This window comes from Pectinophora gossypiella, chromosome 23 (assembly GCF_024362695.1).
Source record: "Pectinophora gossypiella chromosome 23, ilPecGoss1.1, whole genome shotgun sequence".
NCBI classification, from domain to species: domain Eukaryota; kingdom Metazoa; phylum Arthropoda; class Insecta; order Lepidoptera; family Gelechiidae; genus Pectinophora; species Pectinophora gossypiella.
The window spans coordinates 10,714,746-10,734,190 of record NC_065426.1 but is presented as its reverse complement, the minus strand read 5'-3'; the positions used below and the strand labels follow the sequence as shown (position 1 = coordinate 10,734,190).

The following is a 19,445-nucleotide window of genomic DNA, read 5'->3' as shown; positions in this document are numbered from 1 at the left end:
GAGGTTGATCATTATGAGAACCACTGAAATGTAATAATGATTTAATCACATAATCCTGTTATTTATTTTGATCAGTTATGCAATAGAGCTCAAGCCGATAATGCTGTTGTAGTTAATATAATTCGCGATTATAGGTCTTTTTTTACCTAAAAGACTCATTTTACAGATCGAGTTATCAAGGCTCAAAAATTGACCCAAAGATCTATTCGAAATCGGCATGATGCGTTGGCAGCCTCCAGATTTAGAAGCTGATTGTCCACCTGAAACCAACATCACAGCTTGCGAACCTTTTGGATTTCTATTCTTGAATATCGTTGCGAGTTTATACGGAGGCTCCAAGGATTTCAGAATTCAAACGGGAAATGAGTTTTTAGATTATGGAGGGAGGATAATGTTAGATATTGAAAATTATAATCATGATAAAGAAGTAGAAGGTGAGGAGTACAATGTAATAGCATTAGAAGAGTACGACTTTATAGTTGTTGGTGCGGGGACAGCTGGGTGTGTTGTGGCGAGCAGACTATCTGAAATCACGGATTGGAAGGTAAGTAAGAACGTTATAGAAAACGTTGTTGTACAATCTCAAGATGCTTTTCTGAGTCTACTTGCGTCAAAATGGCTACATTGAATCAATTTATCTAAAAAATCAATATTGCAATTTGCCATTTCTTGACATTACTTACATTACGTACTTACTTACTAAAACCCAATGTTTTATCGTTTTTAAAAGAAGACGCTTATTCTGACGATTGATGTCTAAGTAATTCTCTACATCGCCTCTCGTATTCCAGGTGTTACTCCTAGAAGCAGGTCCTGAAGCGCCAGACGTGACGCTAGTACCAGCTCTGAGTGAGACCATGGTGGGGTCCAGCATCGACTGGCGGTACCAGACAGAACCAGACCCCCGCGCCTGCCTCGCTAGGAAAGATCGCAGATGTAATTGGGCAAGGTAAGATAATTCGACAATCTGTCAGAATTACCCGCCAATAGTACGGGTCTGAAGTAGATTACCTAATTTTTGAGCCAATTCATTCGCTTCAGACACAGAAAACTGCCAAGATATCAAGATTATTTCTGTAAATATCTTAAAATAGGCACGTGACAATTATGTACTTACTAAACAGATAATAATGGGCAAGAGTTTGGGTCAAACAGTCTACATAGACACTCTACATAGATCCTATTCCTCAGCATCATCATCTATCTCCCTAGCATTATCCCGTTTTTTACAGCGTCCGCTTACCATTCCTCACATTCGCACACACACACACACATTCAGATTCACATTCCTGAGCATAGTTCTGCCATTAATCAACCGGAGCACAAGGGTGGAGTGTACCACAACACTGTCCAACCCGTACGCAAGTTTTCACAGTCGCTTCTGTAAAAAACCGGATCTGTCAAATTCCGTGTAGAAAACGTGATAATGCTATGGAAGTGGATGAGTGTAACACTTTCAACCTTACCATTTCAGGGGTAAAGTGATGGGTGGTACTGGATCCTTGAACTCCATGATGTACCTGCGAGGACACCCAGTAGACTTCGACGACTGGGCCGCTGCAGGCAACGTTGGCTGGAGTTACGAAGAGGTAAGATTCATTTTTGAATCGAGATTACTTGTTGTTTCCGTCGCAGAATAAGATGATGTCCAATCATTCCTGTGAATGTTTTATAAGACATCAAAACAATTAAAAATACAAAATTTGAGAGCAATTTAGGAATATCATTGAACACTTATCGAAACTTCACTTTCTAGTCACGTCCAGATTCTATTGTAGGTGATAAGTGAAGCAAAAAATTCCTCAATTACTTATCATAGTACATAATTGTTACTACTCCATCTCACTCACACACTACTTTCTATTATTTTACATTGATTGTACAGGTGCTGCCTTACTTCAAGAAATCCGAAAGAAACCTGAACAAAGAAGCTAACAACCATAAGTACCATAACATACATGGACCTCAGCCAATATCAAGGTTCCCTGTTATCGATCTACCATCAAGACTCATATTAGACAGTTTGAAAGAACTAGGACTGCCTGTGAGAGACGTCACTGCAGGCAACTTCCAATACGCCGCCTTCCAGATACAAGCTTTTGGTCAAGATGGAGAAAGAGCATCCACTTACACAGCCTATATCCAATCAGTCAGATACAAACGTAAAAACTTAATAATAAAACCCAATTCTGAAGTAACAAGTATCCTCATTGATGACAAAAAGAGAGCATACGGTGTTAGATATATAAGAAATGGTAAAATTTATACTGCTAAAGTGACAAAAGATGTCATTGTAAGTGCTGGAACGATTAATTCACCAAAATTGCTCATGCTCTCAGGAATAGGTCCAAAGAAGCATCTAGAGGAAGTCAATATTCATGTAAAACAAGATTTACCTGTTGGAGAAAATTTGCAGAACCATGTCGGTATGAGTGGATTGCTTATTGCATTTGACAATATAACTTCTCCTTTAGTTAGTCAATCGGAGATGATAGCGTTATTGAGAGAATACAAACAGATGGAAGTTAAGAGAGGTCCTTTATCATCAACTGGTATTTACAATACACACGGATTCATGAAGTCGCATGAAAGCCTGCGAGCTCCTGACATACAGATACAAAGCTACCAAGTGTTATTGAACGACATAATGTCAGATCCTGAACCGTTTGAAAGGTTGAAGATATTCCCTAACAGTATTTATGATGCGATTTCAATCAGAGCTCAAAACATAGCGCCGAAAAGTCGTGGATGCGTGTTACTTAATGCTACAAACCCGAATGGACCCCCGCTACTATATGCGAATTATTTAGCTGATCCTAAAGACATCATACCAATGCAAAGAGGTGTCCAATTTCTTAAAAACTTAGAGTCTACTCAGCCATTCATCTCAGGTCGAGCGAGATTCGTTAGATTTGTGTATCCTGCATGCGAAGATACTGATTGGGGGACAGATGAAAACACGGAATGTATGGCAAGACATTACACTTATGTTTTAGGTCATCAAGTTGGTACTTGCAAGATGGGCATAGAGACAGACCCTACGGCGGTCGTTGACCCAAGATTGAGGGTATATGGCATAGCAGGTTTAAGAGTGATAGATAATTCTATAATGCCTCAAGTGACTAGAGGAAATACAAATGCTCCAGCAGTTATGATTGGTGAGAAAGGAGCAGCTATGGCCATTGAAGATTGGTTACATAATTATTCTTCTGGTAATATGGGAAATGTGGGAAAGGCATAAAAAAGTAAAATTACTATACACAGTTCTGTGCTGTGTTTTTATGTTTTGTCCGGCCAAGAAGTTAATGCCGTCTGCGGTAAATCTACAATAAGTCACGTCAAAAAAAGAATGTGTTTTTGTTGTCTTATATAGTATATGTTATACATATATACGTAATTAGCACAGAACTGAATACAAAGTAATTTTAACAAATCAAGACATAACTATAATTGTGGTCGAAAAACTCAAAAAATAATCAATAAGTAGAAATATTTTGAAATAAATCTTTTTTTTTATTTCTGTCCTTTATTGCATAGACAACAATAACTTTTATAAATGCAGTTTATAGTGTTGTGTCGCAGGAGAGTAATATGCATAGGTACGATATGAAACATTCATACAAATCTTTCTCCACTATTTATTACATTCGTTATTGCTCCTGTATTTATCCCGTTTATTCTAGGGTCAGCTAATCTAGCTTTTTACAGAAACAGCTGTATTGTGTTTTTCATTTCCGAAAGGCAAACAAAGCTAGCTTTAACAGTCTTTATGTAAGTACCTACTAATTGTAGTAATTGGCTAGCTCACATCATTCACATGCCTCCGTAATTTAAGTATTCTTAAACAGAACAAAGAAGATACTCATCTTCACCGTTACCTTCAAACTTGTGAACATGAAATTCAAATGCTTTATTAAAGAAACACACTAAGAAAGCGAGATCATAATAATTTTACATTGTTTAATTTTTCAAATACAAATTATACAAGAAAATCAATGTTTGTGGTAGTTATGAAGCCAGTCTTCTATGACCAGTGCTACGCCTCGCTCTCCAACCATGATGGAAGGGGCATTTGTATTGCCACGGGGCACCACTGGCATGATCGAAGCATCTATAACTCTAAGTCCAGATACTCCATACACCCTCAGTCTAGGGTCTACCACAGCCGTGCTATCATAATCCGGACCCATTTTGCAAGTTCCCACTGGATGGAAAGGAGTCGACGTATACGACATAGCCAAGCATTTGATGTACTCATCAGTTCCCCATTTCAAATGCTTACAGCCTTCCAAAGGTATCTTCACAAACTGTGCTCCTCTGGACTTGAAAGCGTACGTATTTTCCAAATTTATAAGGAATCTTGTTCCTTTGATAATGGGTATCAAGTCTCTTTCGTCTCCGAAGTAGTTCGGTTGCATCAAAGGTTTTCCGTTGGGGTCTTTAGGATTAAGGACTAGTCTTCCTCTGCTTTTAGGAGTTAAAAGCATTGTTCTAGGTATCACAGCGTTGTAGAAGGAAGTTGGGAAAATGGCTAGTTTCTCTACAGCGATCGGTTCTCGTACGTATTCCATCCAATTGGTGTTGTCGCATTGGTATTGTACGTCAGGCGCTGGTAAGTGAGGATCTGTTTTTATAAATGACACAGAATTCACCGGCCCGTTCCCTGATAGAGGTCCTTCTTTGATCTTCATCTTTTTGTATTCAATAACATGCCTCACAATTTCTGCGTTACTCACTTCAGTGGAGGTCTTATTGGGCAAAGCCACGACAATTCCGTTGTACGTTACGTGGTCGTGAAGATTTTCTCCTACGTGTAAATCGGCTAGAACAGGAATATTGAAATGTTCCAGTTGTTTTCTCGGGCCAATACCGGATAACAATAGTAATTTTGGAGAATTGATCGCTCCACCACTCACTATAACTTCTTTTGTTGCTGTAGCCGTATGCTCCTTACCATGTCTCACGTATTTAACGCCATAAGCCCTTTTGTGTTCATCAAATAGAATTTTCACCACTTCACTGTCAGTTTTGACGACTAGATTTTTGCGTTTGTCTCGAATAGGTGCGATGAAGGCGTTGTTGGTGGATACTCTTTCACCGTCTTCCGATACTGCCTGAGCCTGCATAGTCCCTTGTTGTTCTTTACCATTGTAATCTAGAATAGGCAAACCTCCCTCATTGAAAGCTTCAGTGATCATAATAGACGGAGCATCAATAAACGGGAATCTGGCCACCGATTGGGGTCCATGAATGCCGTGGTATTTCCTGTTAAGTCTTTCTATGTTGAAATTGTTTTCTGACTTCTTGAAATACGGCAGTACCTATAAAACACAATGTACTGTTTATTATTATGTATTGTACAGAATTTACTATTTTTATGATATGAGATTTACCACGGATGGCATTAAATTAGATACTAACAAAATATGGATAAATATCCGAAATAAAATATTTCATTTCATTTCATTAACTACTTGCTCCAACAAATACAAAATTTAGGACAATATGCCTGATGGTGTCCAGGTGGGCGTGAACCTCGTGTTAGGGCATCATCTGAGAAGACTACATTTAGCGATAAGCACTGTGTGAAGGTAAACATGAGTTACCCTGGCGCAGCGAGGTCGAAGTGAAGTGCTTGCTGTCGCGAGCTGATTGGCCGTCTCCTAAACTTAGGACTGCAATCAAATCGCTAGGATCGTCTATTTCAAATTCATGCTCAATTATTTATTGCATAGTTAAGCTGTAGTGACTTCGTTCGCATGAAACCCTAGTAGGGTTATAACTATATCACTTTCATACCAAAGCCACCTCTTTTTACCCTCCAAGGGGTTGAATTTCGCAAAATCCATTCTTAGTAGAAGAGATTATACGTCCTAAAAAGAACTCCCATGCATAATTTGAGACTCCTAGCATAATAAAAGGTTCATGCTTACATCTTCATAGCTCCATCCCTCGTTCCCCAGCGCAGCCCACTCGTCATAGTCCAGCCTGTTCCCCCTGATGTAAGCCATCGAGTTTATTGAGCTTGATCCGCCCATGGTCTTGCCTCTAAAGGGCAAAATATTTACTATATATAGATCCAGTTTAACTCATCATCATCACCCTGGCATTATCCCGTTTTCACAGGGCCCATTCCCATCCGAAGAGAAAACCAGTATACAAGTAAGGTCATATACTTCCGAAACGCATTTCTCGGTAACGTGGGTTTCCTGATTAAGATTTCCTTCACCGCTGAGCACGTGATAACCATTGGTCTAAACATGAAATCGACTACTGAAAATTATTGGATTAGGCCCGTGCTAGGAATCGAACCTGCCACCTTTCGCCCGCGAAAATCTCATTCTCACCGTATTCCACCTTACCACGACTCCGAGGGGGTGAATACGACGCCCTCTCGGTACAAATTGGTGCCGGGCGGAGAGTAACCTTTCTATACGTAAGATTATTCTGTTGAGAGCAATCGTTAGCGTTAAACCGAATGCTGTGTTAGGATCTCCTCTTCTTCCATCATGTGGGCTAAGAAGTGAAAGACCAACCTCATCGACCCTGGTGTCAGTACATGCCTTCCTCTTTTATTTACTTACGTGCCTTCCTCTGTCAATCAGGTAATCAGCCTGTAATGTCCTGACCGAACTAGGGATCACAAAGTGATTATGTCCCCACCCGGGTTTCGAACCAGGGACCTTTGGATCGTGAGCCCAACGCTCAACCACTGGACCACGGAGATCGTTACCAGCATGGGAATAATCGCGGTCGCATCTGGTGCGTTACCTTGGCCAGTCGCACCGCTGCCCTGGCCGAGCGAGGCAGCTTCGTCCATTGGGCTCCGTGGAATACTTCCAGTCGATATTAGAGCCGATCAGGGCTGTTGACAAGCCCGGAACCAGCGTCACATCTGGTTGTTCCGGGCCAGCTTCAAGGAGGAGCACCTGTATTCAAAACATGAGGTAGATCTCTCTCTCTCTCTATTTAAGAGCTGCGCTCTTGTCGGTGGAGTAACCGCCATTCCTCTCTTCTTCCCGCCAAAACCTTCACCTCCCGATACGACACGACCTGCACCTTCTCTTTTATTTGTTTCATAAATGTTATCCTAGGTCTACCCCTTCCTCTCTTCCCTTCACTTTTTCCTTCTATAATGTTTGTAGATATAGAAGGAAAAAGAAATAAAGAAGATATTTATTATAAAATGACGCCACACATAATAACAAAACAGAAACACCAGATTCAAAACTTACTAAATTGACAATTCATTTTCACAGGGTCCGCTTACCTAACCTGAAAATTTGACAGGTCCGGTTTTTTTACAGGAGCGACTGCCTGTCTGACTTTCCAACCTGCGAAGGGAAAACCAGCCCAACACAGGTTAGGTCACATACCTCCGAAAATGCATCTCTCGGGAATGTGGGTTTCCTCACGATGTTTTATTCTACCGTTGAGCACGTGATAATGATATAATGATATAATGATATCCAAATATGAATTCGAAAACAGTTTTGACAATCACTGGTTTAGGCCTGAGCTGGATTCGAACCTGCGACCTCAAAGTGAAAGGCAAGCGTTCTACTAACTGGGCTACCATGGCTCTCATATAAATAATAATTTTTAAAACATATTTTTATTTATTGACAATTAAAAAAGAACAAACAATGATGCTGGTCGGGATGACCATATCATGGTGGCGGTAGACGTTCAGTACTTGAGGAAATCGTCTTTTTATTGGGGATGTGCTTAGAGAAGGTTCAGTACGATCTACTCTGAACCGGCGCGGCGTGCGTGTATGAAACGATTGATGAATGTGGAGGAGTAAGAAGCGTGTCAGGGTCGAAGCAAATGGAATTCCTTAGTCTGCTTCCCAGGCGGGAAATAGGCGTGAGTTTATCTATGCATGTGTATCAATTTTACCTTCCAGTCTTCAATCTCAGTCAGTCTACTGGCAACAACGCAACCAGCGGTGCCCGCGCCGACCACAATGAAGTCATATTCCCTTCCCTCTCTCTCCTCGCGCCTTCTCTTTCTATCTCTGGAGTCTCCATAGAGTTTGACTAATAGGTTCAAGTAGAGGTAGCCGAAGTAAGAACACGCTGCTATGGGCGTCGGGGTTGGACAGACGTCCGTCAGGTTGAGTGGTTGCCACAGCATTGTGGCTGAAACCGAAAATTAAAAATCACTGAGGTCCTGTGGTAAACCAGCTTGATTCTCAAACGGGGAGCGCCGGTTGAACCCCGGTAGCGGACTTGCACCAATGAGTTATTAATGTGACTTATCCAGGTACCTAAAATCACAAAAAAATATTTTTTGTTTGACGTGTCCCAACCGGGAATTGAACCCAGGACCTTGAAACTGCACCACGGCGGTTGCCGGACTTATATGAAGATTGGTAACAACATGGTATAAGAAAACAAGGTATGCTCAATCCTATGACAAGCCGCCATTGCTAGCCCATTGATGACGTAAGTGTTACCATTAAATTGGTATCTCCAACATTCCAAAGACGTAAATTTTATTAAGTATTGGAAATTAAGTGAATTACTATTTAATATATTTAATTATTATTTCTTGTCATATACTTATATAAAAATCATTAAAACTGTGAGTAAATCTTTTACTAAAAGTTCGAAATTTCCTTGCAAAGTAAATTAAAAACATTGTAAGTACGTGGGTAATTTTTTTTTACGAAATGGCAATGCAGGTTGGGATGACGTCAGCTGGGCTAACCTTGAAATATTAACTGTCACTTTTGAGCATACGTACCTAGTTTTTTTATACCATGTTGTTACTGATCTTCATAAGTAATAAATAAAACTCACCTATAAGTAACTACAAGTGTGCTTCACAGAGCACCTACTGGAATAAACTTGATTCAAATGAACGAAACTATCCTGATTTAAGATTGTATAACTACCAACATCCTGCAAAATCAATTTACATAATCGGTCACTTGTGTTGGCTATACAATGTTCTATAATTATAAAACTACAAACCGCCAATAATTTGACGCGTAATTTCAAATTAGGAATAGGATAGGAATTGAATAGGCCTGTTTCCAACTAGTCAAATCAGTTACTTTTTACTAAACGTCAAACACGAAATTACCACGGAATTTGTATGAAAACGCACACTGTGACGTCATAGGAAATGTGATAAAATGTCGCACTTATTATTACGTTTTTCTTGATTAAAATTCATAAATAAATTAAATATAGAAAATCAATTTTCGTTACTTTTATATCTGTCTTTATTTAGTAATCAGAATTTCAGAATTTATCTTTGATCTATTCCACACACCCTCTAACTTTATTTTAAGTTATACCCGTCATTTTCTTATTCCCTGAAAAGGAAAGGGATGGATGGATGATTGACAGATGTTAATTTTAAAATGAATGAGTGGATCAATGAATAACTAGGTATATATACCTATTCAAAAAGGTACCTCGCTGGTAAGCAAACGGTATGACGTGTGCTGTAAACTTAATTCTGTCGGGTTATCGGCCAATGTAAAAATTTTAGACGATTGTTTTAGATTTGTGCCTAAAATTGACGTGTGTTCCATAAATTTTATCTCCCTTTTCAGTGGATAAGACAATGACAGGCTGAATCATCTGATTGTCCACAAAAGTAGGATGATTCTTTGCTTTGGAAGGCATGTTAAACCGTTGGTCCCGAGCTTCTAACCCAGACCGCCAACCGAGCAGCGTGGTGGACTATGCTCCCTACCCCCGTTGATTGAGGTGGGAAATAGAAATATAAATACTCTTACTGACTGAATAAACAGATCGAACGAAAAGTACACACGATTTTATTTGTAATTGAAATCAATTTCTTGTAAAGTAGGTCATCGGTAATTAATTAATCATTATCAAAGCAGCTCCTATCCTCATAATGTGTTGGTATTGTCGGCTTATTTCGTTTGATAAATGATTAGTATCCGATACATGCTATAATAACTGATGCTGGTGAGACTCCTCCTAATAAGGGACTATCCAGGCCAAGTTCCCAAAACAAAAATTGAAAAGAAACATTTTTCTACATTATTAATTTCAAATTAAGCGCCAAAACGGTTGGTCACGTGACATTTCGGGCAGTGACGTCACATTTCAACAAACAAAGAGATTGACAAACAGTTTAAATAACTTGAAACCTTACAGATAGCTTTTGTTTATTTTCAGAAATGTGACGTCTCACGAAGCTCTATCATGGCTGCCCGTGTTTCGGGTCTTGTAATACACAGATAAAATAACGCATTCTTCTTTTGTAAAAATATAATATTTTAAACATAACATAACATAACAAATTATACTTTATTGCACAAACAGGAAAAAACAAAATACAAAACAAAAGAGAAATAGAATTAGTACAATAGACGGCCTTATTGCTAAGTAGCAAGAGTAGTTTAAAATGATATTAATAAAAAAAATATTTTGGATAATTATCATTACAATGATAAACTACCATATCCGACATATTTTATTGTTACAACTGTCAAATAGCTAATAGGTATGTACTGTTGCTTGATATTTGGATCAGAAAAAGGACTGGTAAGTTTACCTCAAAATATAAAAAAAACATAACCCGCTTTTTTGCTTCATCTTAGTCGGGTAATTAGGAGAAATTAGCAACAATGACCGTCATCATTCTATAATGGTTTTTAATTTATTGCTGTCTGTCGCGCCTGCGTACCTATAAGTGCAATTATTCAAACGAGATGTTTGCTTTACTCTGAACTTCAGGACCCTATTCATATTATTCGCTAAGTTACAGATTGGGTCGTATAAATAATATTTAAGTATGTTTTTAGCGCTGGGCTAAGATCTTAAATTATTTTTGTATATTTTCCGTTTAGAATACTTAGCACAAAAAACTAAAAGTTTTTATATTGTTGACACCAAAGTCGCCAAACTAGTAATAAAATTCATTATGTAATTAAGTTGGTACAAAAATAAAAATATAAATAAAAGACAAAAAGGGTCCGCAGCCGGTAGGATTCGAACCTACGCTCCCAGAGGGAATCTGATTTCGAGTCAGACGCCTTAACCACTCGGCCACGACTGCCACAGCGTAGCACGGCGAATTTGTGGATTGTGTTTTTTGCTTAGTTTTAACTTGAAATTTTGAAATTTAAAATTTTAACACAATTGTAACTAAATTGTAAGGTAAAAAAGGACAGATTTCCGTAGTCTCTGCCCACCCCAATAGAAAATTAGCATGATATTGTATAAATGATAAAAAACTTAAAACACGACATGTATATGAAAAAATATTTTCATGTCATTTTTTTATTATTAAATTAATTCAAATAATCAAAAATCAAAGTTTGAGGAAAAAAAATATTAAAAAAAAAAAACAAAAAGTGAATCCTAGGGGACACCCGGGTTTGAACCGGGGACCTCTCGATCTGCAGTCGAATGCTCTACCACTGAGCTATATCCCCGATGACAGTTGAGGTAAAATTACGATACTGTTTATAGGTAGCGTTGAAAGTTCATTATTTACCATGGATTTACTTTTGATGAACTTATCAATAAGTAAATTATTTCCATACGTAGTTTGTTTTATTATTATCCCGGAGGCATGATTATATTGTACCGAAGCACAGTGTTTCATATCACTCAAAAAATTTCCCTATGCTGTTTATCGCATAAATCGATCAAGAAATACATTTTGAATGCATGAGTAGAACAGCCACGAGTCTATTTCAAATACTTTTTTTATTAAACATATTTGAAAAAGTCTTAACCTTGACGTAGAAAAAGTTAAAAAAAATTCTGTAAGCGTATTTGATAAAGATATCTTTTTTGGAATAATATTGTTTCATAAAGGACCTGCAGAGGCATATTTTCCAGTTTATATTTTTGGAGAATCACCTCTGGTTATCGAGTTATCAATTTTATTCAGATTTTTGTTTTTATTTTTTTTCTCCCAAAAAACTCAAAAGTGCGGTTTGTGACCAACACTGAAAAATTCCTCTTAATTAGGTCTATCATTGATATAAAAATCAAGTCGCACTATGGAGGCGTTTAGAAGTTACGAATAAAGGTCAGTAAGGACGTTTTAGGGTTGTCAATAAAGGTTTAATAAATATGTTGTTTATAATCAATAGAAAACTTTAAGACTCATACAAATCATTTTCATTTTCGAGTATTAACGTATAGTCGTCAACATTGGATGGATCTTCATTATCTGATGTTGAAACTTCATCATCTAATGTTAAAACTTCATCATCCTCCTCTGCCAAAAGTAAATTTTCTTCATGAACCGGCTTCAGAAGTTCACGAACAGCTTTTGGCAGACAAATTTTATTGGACGATCTTTGACGTTGTCTGTAGTGTGCCATAGACACAAATGGATCCGATGACTCTAGCGCACGGTGAAAGAGGTCAATCATAGTTTTCCTCCTGTCCATTTTCCGACAATGGTGTTCCCTATCTGAGCGCCAAAATTTATTGCGCGATTCGGCCGCTTGCTCTGAGAGCATACCGACAGGAAGAGAACATGATTCTATGATCTCTTCACCGTGTACTAGAATTTTGTGTACCGTTACAGTCATTGGGTGCCAATTAAATGACTGTACGTACTTTTCGGCGAGCGTGCGGCAAAAAATGCCAAATTTTTTTGCGTCTATATAAAACTCGCAAGATATGGTGACAAGGATAATATGCAATCCGTCAACCAACCATGCATCGAGACCTAAAATCTCAGCAAATATGGCACGGTACTTATCTGATAGTGCTATGCGAGCTGAATTACCATCATTTGTGGTTCCTGAATTTGGTTTCACTACATCCACCAACAAACCAATCCGGTCTCTTATTTCACTCTGGATACGTTGTTTCCGTTCTTCAACAATTTGGCTTTCCCTGCTACCCTTATTGATCCTCCATTTCCGTACTAACGGATCGTTCTTGTAACTGAGGTGTAATAAAAACTCAAAAATACGTATCCACGCATGAAGCGGATTGATGCCGTGTTGCATATTTTCTTTTACGGTTGGCTTTGTGTAAGATATCGCCAAATCATTAAACTGACTAGCTGTAAGCTTACAAAATGGGCATCTTAGCTGTGATGACGTTCCAGTAATAATGTTGAGGACTTTACCGTCGATTACACTCAAAGTTAAGTTGCAAACAAATGTTATATGATTTCCTTTTGAGGTTTCAATCGTAATAGGAGTCAAACGTTTAATTTGCTCTTCTATCAAAGTTTTTTCCTCGATAATAAGATTATTGGTTTCTTTTCTGTAGTGAATATGAAGCGGTCGACAAAATCTATACGATTGGGGTGTAGGATTGAGCCAGGCAATATAATGGTTGTCCATTACTATACGTAAGGGAATAAAAGTCGTGGCAAAAAGGCTATTTTCGTTTATGGAAATATCTCCGTCAGAGAAGCGTTGCTTATATAATGCTTGGCCTGTGCTCCCATCGAAACCCCAAGACCCTTCAAATACGCACGAGACTTCTTGCTTGCCTGTTCTGTTACAATATTCGACAAAACTATCATCACAACTTTGAACAATTCGTTGAAGAGTATGTGTAAGAAGTCCACGCAACGAAACTGACGCTTCTATTTCTGAAACACTTATCTCTTCTGCTGGGTAACACGTTTTTCTCGCGTTTAATATTTCACGGTAAGGAGGGTAAGCGGAATAACCTCGACTCATCAGATCCTGTCTCAAAATTTTATATGTCTCTACATTCAGTTTTCGGTCAATAATAAGACCTAAAGCCTCCTCCGGTGTATAGGGTTTCGCAACCGCAGAAACTTGATTTAAAACTACAGATGGTTCCGTTGGTGATGTAAGACAATGTTTTATGACTTTTTCTAAATCTTTTGAAGCTTTTGGGCTTATTTTGCTTCCATCTTCTAAAGTAATCGTCGACGCAAAAGATTTTATCACTTTAGTTTGAGGTTGACCTTGTAGGGACTCCATGATTCGTTTCCTAATTTTGAGGTCTTTTTTATAACTTGTACTGGAATTATTAGAAGATGCCAACGATGACGACGGACCAGTTGCATCCAAGAGTGTCACATCCAGTGCGGTAGATTCCGGAGGTAGTTCAGTACTGCACACCTCACTGGATGTCGTAATAACTCTCTTAAATTCGACTGGTATATCGTCAATGAATTGTTTGTCCAAGAAGAAGGTATGCTTGTCTTTGAACCTCTTTTTATTCCTGTAGCATTTTCTATATAAAGTCATGGCTTTTCTAAGAAATGGGTTAACAACTTCGCTTAAAAGTCTTTTCTCTTCGCTAGGCGAAAGATCTTTGAGTTGTTGACCCATTTCTCTGAAAAGTATGGTCGTCAAGTCCGATGGTGTGAGGTCATCAGGTGACCCGTTCATTTTATATTTTCTACTTTCTGCGTAGAAATACTCAAACATTTGCAAACGTGTACAACTTCCTTGCATATTTGCGGTTACTTCCGGAGTCTGAGAAGTACCGGCTGTGGCGCTATCCACAGCTTCACAAAGTGCCGCTCGCTGACCAACACGAGGGTTGGCGCCCTCATGCCCTCCTTGCATTAAGTCCTCCGCTCGGAGCACGGATGGACATCCCTCAGCAGGGCGGGTCAGGTCCTGCTGAGGCAAAGTGGCTTTATGGGTCTGGGGCGGCTCCATAAAGCCTCACCCCCGTTCCTCTAGACTACAAGTATTGACATGGGGTTTTAGTTAAAACCTAACGAGGGTGGACCCCTTCCCATGTCACTCGTAGCCTGTCATCGGAATTAAACTCGGAACGGGTACGGAACGCTAACAACGATTAAAAAACATTTAGATTTAAATCTCGCAAAAAACCGCTACTTATTTTTTATATACAGGGTGTAAAAGAAATGAGTGATAATACTGAAGGACGTTGTTCTGACCATCAAACTGAACAACTTTTCCCAAGGAACATAGGTCGAAATCCTAATAAAAAATTCGGCTCCCCATACAAACTGCATCAGCTAATCGCTAATTTACTATGGAAGACTAATTTTTTTTTTTTATATTTCGAACTATGTTCCTTGGGAAAAGCTTTTCAGTTTCATGGTCAGAACAACGACCTTCAGTATTATCACTCATTTCTTTTACACCCTGTATGTGCAATTAAGTAAAAAATATATTCATGCTAACTAAAATAAAAGGTCAAGTTGACTGACAACCCTAACACTATATTTTGAAATTCGATTACTTGTAAACGCCTCCATAGTGCGACTTGATTTTTATATCAATGATAGACCTAATTAAGAGGAATCTTTCAGTGTTGGTCACAAACCGCACTTTTGAGTTTTATGGGAGAAAAAAAATAAAAACAAAAATCTGAATAAAATTGATAACTCGATAACCAGAGGTGATTCTCCAAAAATATAAACTGGAAAATATGCCTCTGCAGGTCCTTTATGAAACAATATTATTCCAAAAAAGATATCTTTATCAAATACGCTTACAGAATTTTTTTAAACTTTTTCGAGGTCAAGGTTGCGACTTTTTCAAATATGTTTAATAAAAAAAGTATTAGAAATAGACACGTGGCTGTTTTACTCATGCATTCAAAATGTATTTCTTGATCGATTTATGCGATAAACAGCATAGGGAAATTTTTTGAGTGATATGAAACACTGTGCGAAGCTAGAACCTATGTAGAGCTAGCGATGGTGATATTATTATTATAAAAACAAATTATTATAATTATTATATTTTATTAATATATTTTATTACAATTGGATAGTTTCCTAGGTCAAAAATAAATTATGAAATTCTGATAACTAAATAAACCCAGTTGTAACTGGAACAAAAAACGTTTTCTTTTTTCTATCAAACCTATTTATAAATTTTAATAAAGAAAAATTTGCAAATAGTGCGACATTTTGTCACGTTTTTCTATGACGTCACAGGTTCTTTTTCATACAAATTCCATTATAATTTCGTGTTTTACGTTTAGTAAAAAGTAACTTGGTTTACTAGCAAACTAAGTAGGTAGGTACCCTAAATAAAATACCTAGTACAAGATAGTAGCTACCTAGTAATTACTAGTGATTGCTTAAGATTAACAAATAAATAAGTAAGTATTTGTATTATTTTTTTGTAAAATTATAAAAATATCGCTAATATCTTTTATATAGGTGATTTTATTTTTTAAACATTAAATCGACCGTAATTATGAGGCTCTTAATTGTAATCAATAGGTACTTTTTTTTAAACCGTCCATGAATTCCGGCCAAAAATCCGTTAGTTCCCGCCAAAATTTTAATCTACCACCCGTCTTTAAAAAAAATAAGTCGATGAACTGACGTCGCGCGCATATCTGTGCAAGAATTTTAAAATAAAAACGTGTTTTAAGAAACTTGCCGATTTTTATATCGTATAAAGGACAAAATGTGTCATTATTAAGTGAAATTAAAGTACTATGGTGAGTGTAATGTCATTGCTTTGCAGTGTTTATCTAAAGCAACACGGATCTCCGCAGATAGAGTGTAACACACCCTGAACATTTCATATTTCATACAAAACACCTCTTTTTGCACGAAAACTACACATTGACGTTATCGGACATGCGCATCTGTGTGTGTAATGTCTGACGCCCATACAACTGAAGACTGGCTGGTTAGGAAGAACATTTTCGGAGTTCCAATCATCGGAGTAGAAAATTTAGGTGAACTTTGGCGCACCCCTGAAGACTAAAGTAAGACCGAGGGGGGTTAGGTTACCGCAGCTCAGCTGCTGGTGGGGAGCGGAGAGTTGCCGTTCTATACGTAGTATTATTCATTATTCTATGCTTTAATCTTCAATCGTATGGGCATCAGACGTCACACTTAAATGCGCGTGTACGATAACGTCATGTGTAGTGTCTGTGTAAAACGAGGCTTTTTTGTATTAAGTGTCCGGGGTGTGCTCAAAGCCAGTAACACGCATCACAGTGCCTACCTACCAAAAATTCAAATTCAAAAAATATCTTTATTCAGTAGACGTAACATATTACATTTTTAGATAATGAACGTCTCATCCGCCTACAACTACTGCAGCTTCTCACAACCTGTACAACCCGGGAACATACTGCCTACTACCTACAACTGCTGATTGTGTTGTAGTGTCCTAACTGGGATCTACTTTATCTCCCTATGTAAGTACCTACATAGGATTACACTAATTTTAAAACAACCAAGCTTACGTGAGCGATTTGTACTGCCAACCCCAATAGGATTTTTGGCGTTTATTGTGTACGAATGAATTGAATGTCAGTCCCTAGGTACTATTATTATTTGGTGACGTAATATTTACGGTTCTGTCTGAATCACAATTTTGCACTGACAATCGCCAACGTTCATACCACGTTGAACACACCGGTTCTCGTCCGATCACCGAAGTTAAGCAACGTCGGGCGCGGTTAGTACTTGGATGGGTGACCGCCTGGGAATACCGCGTAATGTTGGCTTTTTACATTTTTTGCACTATGTTTTGGTGTTAAAAAAGCACTTTTGTAAACTTTTTTCATTTCTATATGTTATTTTTTCCCTTGATTTGTTTTACTTACAATTCACAAATGAAACTTAAAATTTTGTTGTTTTTAAAAAATACTTTTTGCAAAACTAGTGTGACAAACATTAAATAATAACATGTCACTTCATACTTTTTCATTACCCTTACCGCCATCTTTACTTTGTGTCTTTATTTAAAAGGTCGCATTATGCACAATATTTTAATAGTTATTTGATGCGATGATATACCACAATTTTACGAGTACTACCGCCAACGTTCATACCACGTTGAACACACCGGTTCTCGTCCGATCACCGAAGTAAAGCAACGTCGGGCGCGGTTAGTACTTGGATGGGTGACCGCCTGGGAATACCGCGTAATGTTGGCTTTTTGCAGTTTTTTTTATACCATAATCTCGCATAACCCAAGAGGCTTTCTGAACGAGAAGTAGCAGAAATAACCATAGACTTAGATTTTTGTCGCGCTTCTTCTATCGTGTGGGTGTGAAATGGTTTACCAACCCCATCAACCCTGATGTCAGGGTTACTATTGAGCCGCCAAAGGCGCTATTTTTGTCGCACTTACGTCCGAAATCTATGGAAATCAATTCCTGGTTCAAGCGTTGCAGGTTTGTTAGTTAGCTCAGAAAAACAATAATAATATCCCAACAAAACAAATTTCGCTAAGCCGAGATCATATCGACCGCAATGTCAAAAGTTATCAGATCTCACGTAGAGCCAAGCTGCTAACTCTAGACGCCCTAACTAGTAACTCTACTATAAACCCTAAGCTTACAAGCTCTACACGCTAAGCAAAATATTCAGAAAATATACGTATTTTTTCTTTTATAATTTTTAGAGCGTGATTTTTTCGCAGTCGGATTTAGGTTTTTAAACTTCAAATGTTATTTCCTATAAAAGACATCAACGAGCGCTTTATTTTAATAAAATTCAATATTCTTTATTTGCATACTATGATGGTGTACAAGTTTGTAAGTTACATGTATGAGTTTCACATCATAAACCCTTTTGGGCACAACAAAATAGAAGTTTAAAAGAGAGGAGGAAGCTTGAGAAATGACAAATAGTATGAGAAATATACTTAGTATAATTATGAAGTTTAGTCTCGCTAGAATTATAATTCAATTTTTATTTATTTACTTATTATTTGACCAAAGTATTATTGGCATTTGACAGGTGTACAAGTGCCTCCTTAGACCACATCGTCAGTTACTATCAGTTCACTTGTGGTCAAACGTGAACCTACAATTATAAAAATAATAATTGCTATAGAGTTACCAGTAACACAGACAGTAATAAAAAAAACTGCAAAAAGCCAACATTACGCGGTATTCCCAGGCGGTCACCCATCCAAGTACTAACCGCGCCCGACGTTGCTTAACTTCGGTGATCGGACGAGAACCGGTGTGTTCAACGTGGTATGAACGTTGGCGATTGATGTTGCAAAATTGTGATACACAACCGTAAATATTACGTCATGATAAGCAAAGACTCATGAAGAGTGATGAATGACGCAACTTTACTGACTAGCAATCATGTCGTATCAGGTTGGGCAGAGCGAAATGTTAATTAAGCACTCTTTGATGTCTTTTATAAGCAACAACACTGATTACAAAAAAAATATTATACAGAATGGTAAATATTACATCACAATAAGCAAAGTTTCATGAATGACACAACTGACTAGCAATCATGTCGTATCAGGTTGGGCAGAGCGAAAAGGTGCCAGATGCCAGACTTCTTGCTGCCACAATTGGAACATTACCAGCTCTGCACGAGTAGTCTTTCCTTATCATAACTCATGATAGAGAGAAAAAAATCAATGTTTCAGGTGAGTACGCGAGCCTATATTATTTAAAAAAAAGTACCTATCTATTCACTTACATAAGCTGGGCGATTATAAGTAACTTCATGGTTCTGGCTACACTGATAAGTACTATTTACAATAGTGTATCACAATTTTGCTCCTT

General features: G+C 37.9%; 2 protein-coding genes and 5 non-coding genes across 7 annotated transcripts; 3 read left to right on the top strand and 4 right to left on the bottom strand.

Annotated features, from left to right (window-relative positions):
• The first annotated feature begins 220 nt into the window (after window positions 1–220).
• LOC126377484 (glucose dehydrogenase [FAD, quinone]-like) lies at window positions 221–3,241 on the top strand. Its single transcript, XM_050025216.1, has 4 exons — window positions 221–544; window positions 792–949; window positions 1,475–1,589; window positions 1,886–3,241. The coding sequence occupies exons 1-4, from the start codon at window positions 221–223 to the stop codon at window positions 3,239–3,241; spliced, it is 1,953 nt and encodes a 650-aa protein (XP_049881173.1).
• Window positions 3,242–3,992: 751 nt separating this feature from the next.
• LOC126377483 (glucose dehydrogenase [FAD, quinone]-like) lies at window positions 3,993–19,426 on the bottom strand. The gene is made up of 5 exons (XM_050025215.1): window positions 19,360–19,426; window positions 7,903–8,144; window positions 6,772–6,929; window positions 5,934–6,048; window positions 3,993–5,321 (listed from the first exon to the last, which is right to left on the bottom strand). The coding sequence occupies exons 2-5, from the start codon at window positions 8,137–8,139 to the stop codon at window positions 3,993–3,995; spliced, it is 1,839 nt and encodes a 612-aa protein (XP_049881172.1). The 5' UTR covers window positions 8,140–8,144; window positions 19,360–19,426.
• On the bottom strand, window positions 10,968–11,049 carry Trnas-cga (transfer RNA serine (anticodon CGA)). The gene has a single exon. It is a non-coding gene; the product is annotated as a tRNA-Ser (tRNA).
• Trnac-gca (transfer RNA cysteine (anticodon GCA)) lies at window positions 11,357–11,428 on the bottom strand. Its single transcript has one exon. It is a non-coding gene; the product is annotated as a tRNA-Cys (tRNA).
• On the top strand, window positions 17,293–17,411 carry LOC126377664 (5S ribosomal RNA). Its single transcript, XR_007567965.1, has one exon. It is a non-coding gene; the product is annotated as a 5S ribosomal RNA (ribosomal RNA).
• On the top strand, window positions 17,725–17,843 carry LOC126377665 (5S ribosomal RNA). Its single transcript, XR_007567966.1, has one exon. It is a non-coding gene; the product is annotated as a 5S ribosomal RNA (ribosomal RNA).
• On the bottom strand, window positions 18,789–18,907 carry LOC126377663 (5S ribosomal RNA). Its single transcript, XR_007567964.1, has one exon. It is a non-coding gene; the product is annotated as a 5S ribosomal RNA (ribosomal RNA).
• Window positions 19,427–19,445: the final 19 nt, after the last annotated feature.

Excerpts from the sequence above, each read along its gene's own strand:
- LOC126377484 (XM_050025216.1), top strand. The coding sequence starts at position 221 with ATGCGTTGGCAGCCTCCAGATTTAGAAGCTGATTGTCCACCTGAAACC. Across the intron at positions 950-1,474 it reads CGCAGATGTAATTGGGCAAG|GGGTAAAGTGATGGGTGGTA; the intron begins GTAAGATAATTC and ends TTACCATTTCAG. Across the intron at positions 1,590-1,885 it reads TTGGCTGGAGTTACGAAGAG|GTGCTGCCTTACTTCAAGAA; the intron begins GTAAGATTCATT and ends TTGATTGTACAG.
- LOC126377483 (XM_050025215.1), bottom strand. The coding sequence starts at position 8,139 with ATGCTGTGGCAACCACTCAACCTGACGGACGTCTGTCCAACCCCGACG. Across the intron at positions 6,049-6,771 it reads CAGCGGTGCGACTGGCCAAG|AGGCAAGACCATGGGCGGAT; the intron begins GTAACGCACCAG and ends TTTGCCCTTTAG. Across the intron at positions 5,322-5,933 it reads AGGGATGGAGCTATGAAGAT|GTACTGCCGTATTTCAAGAA; the intron begins GTAAGCATGAAC and ends TGTGTTTTATAG.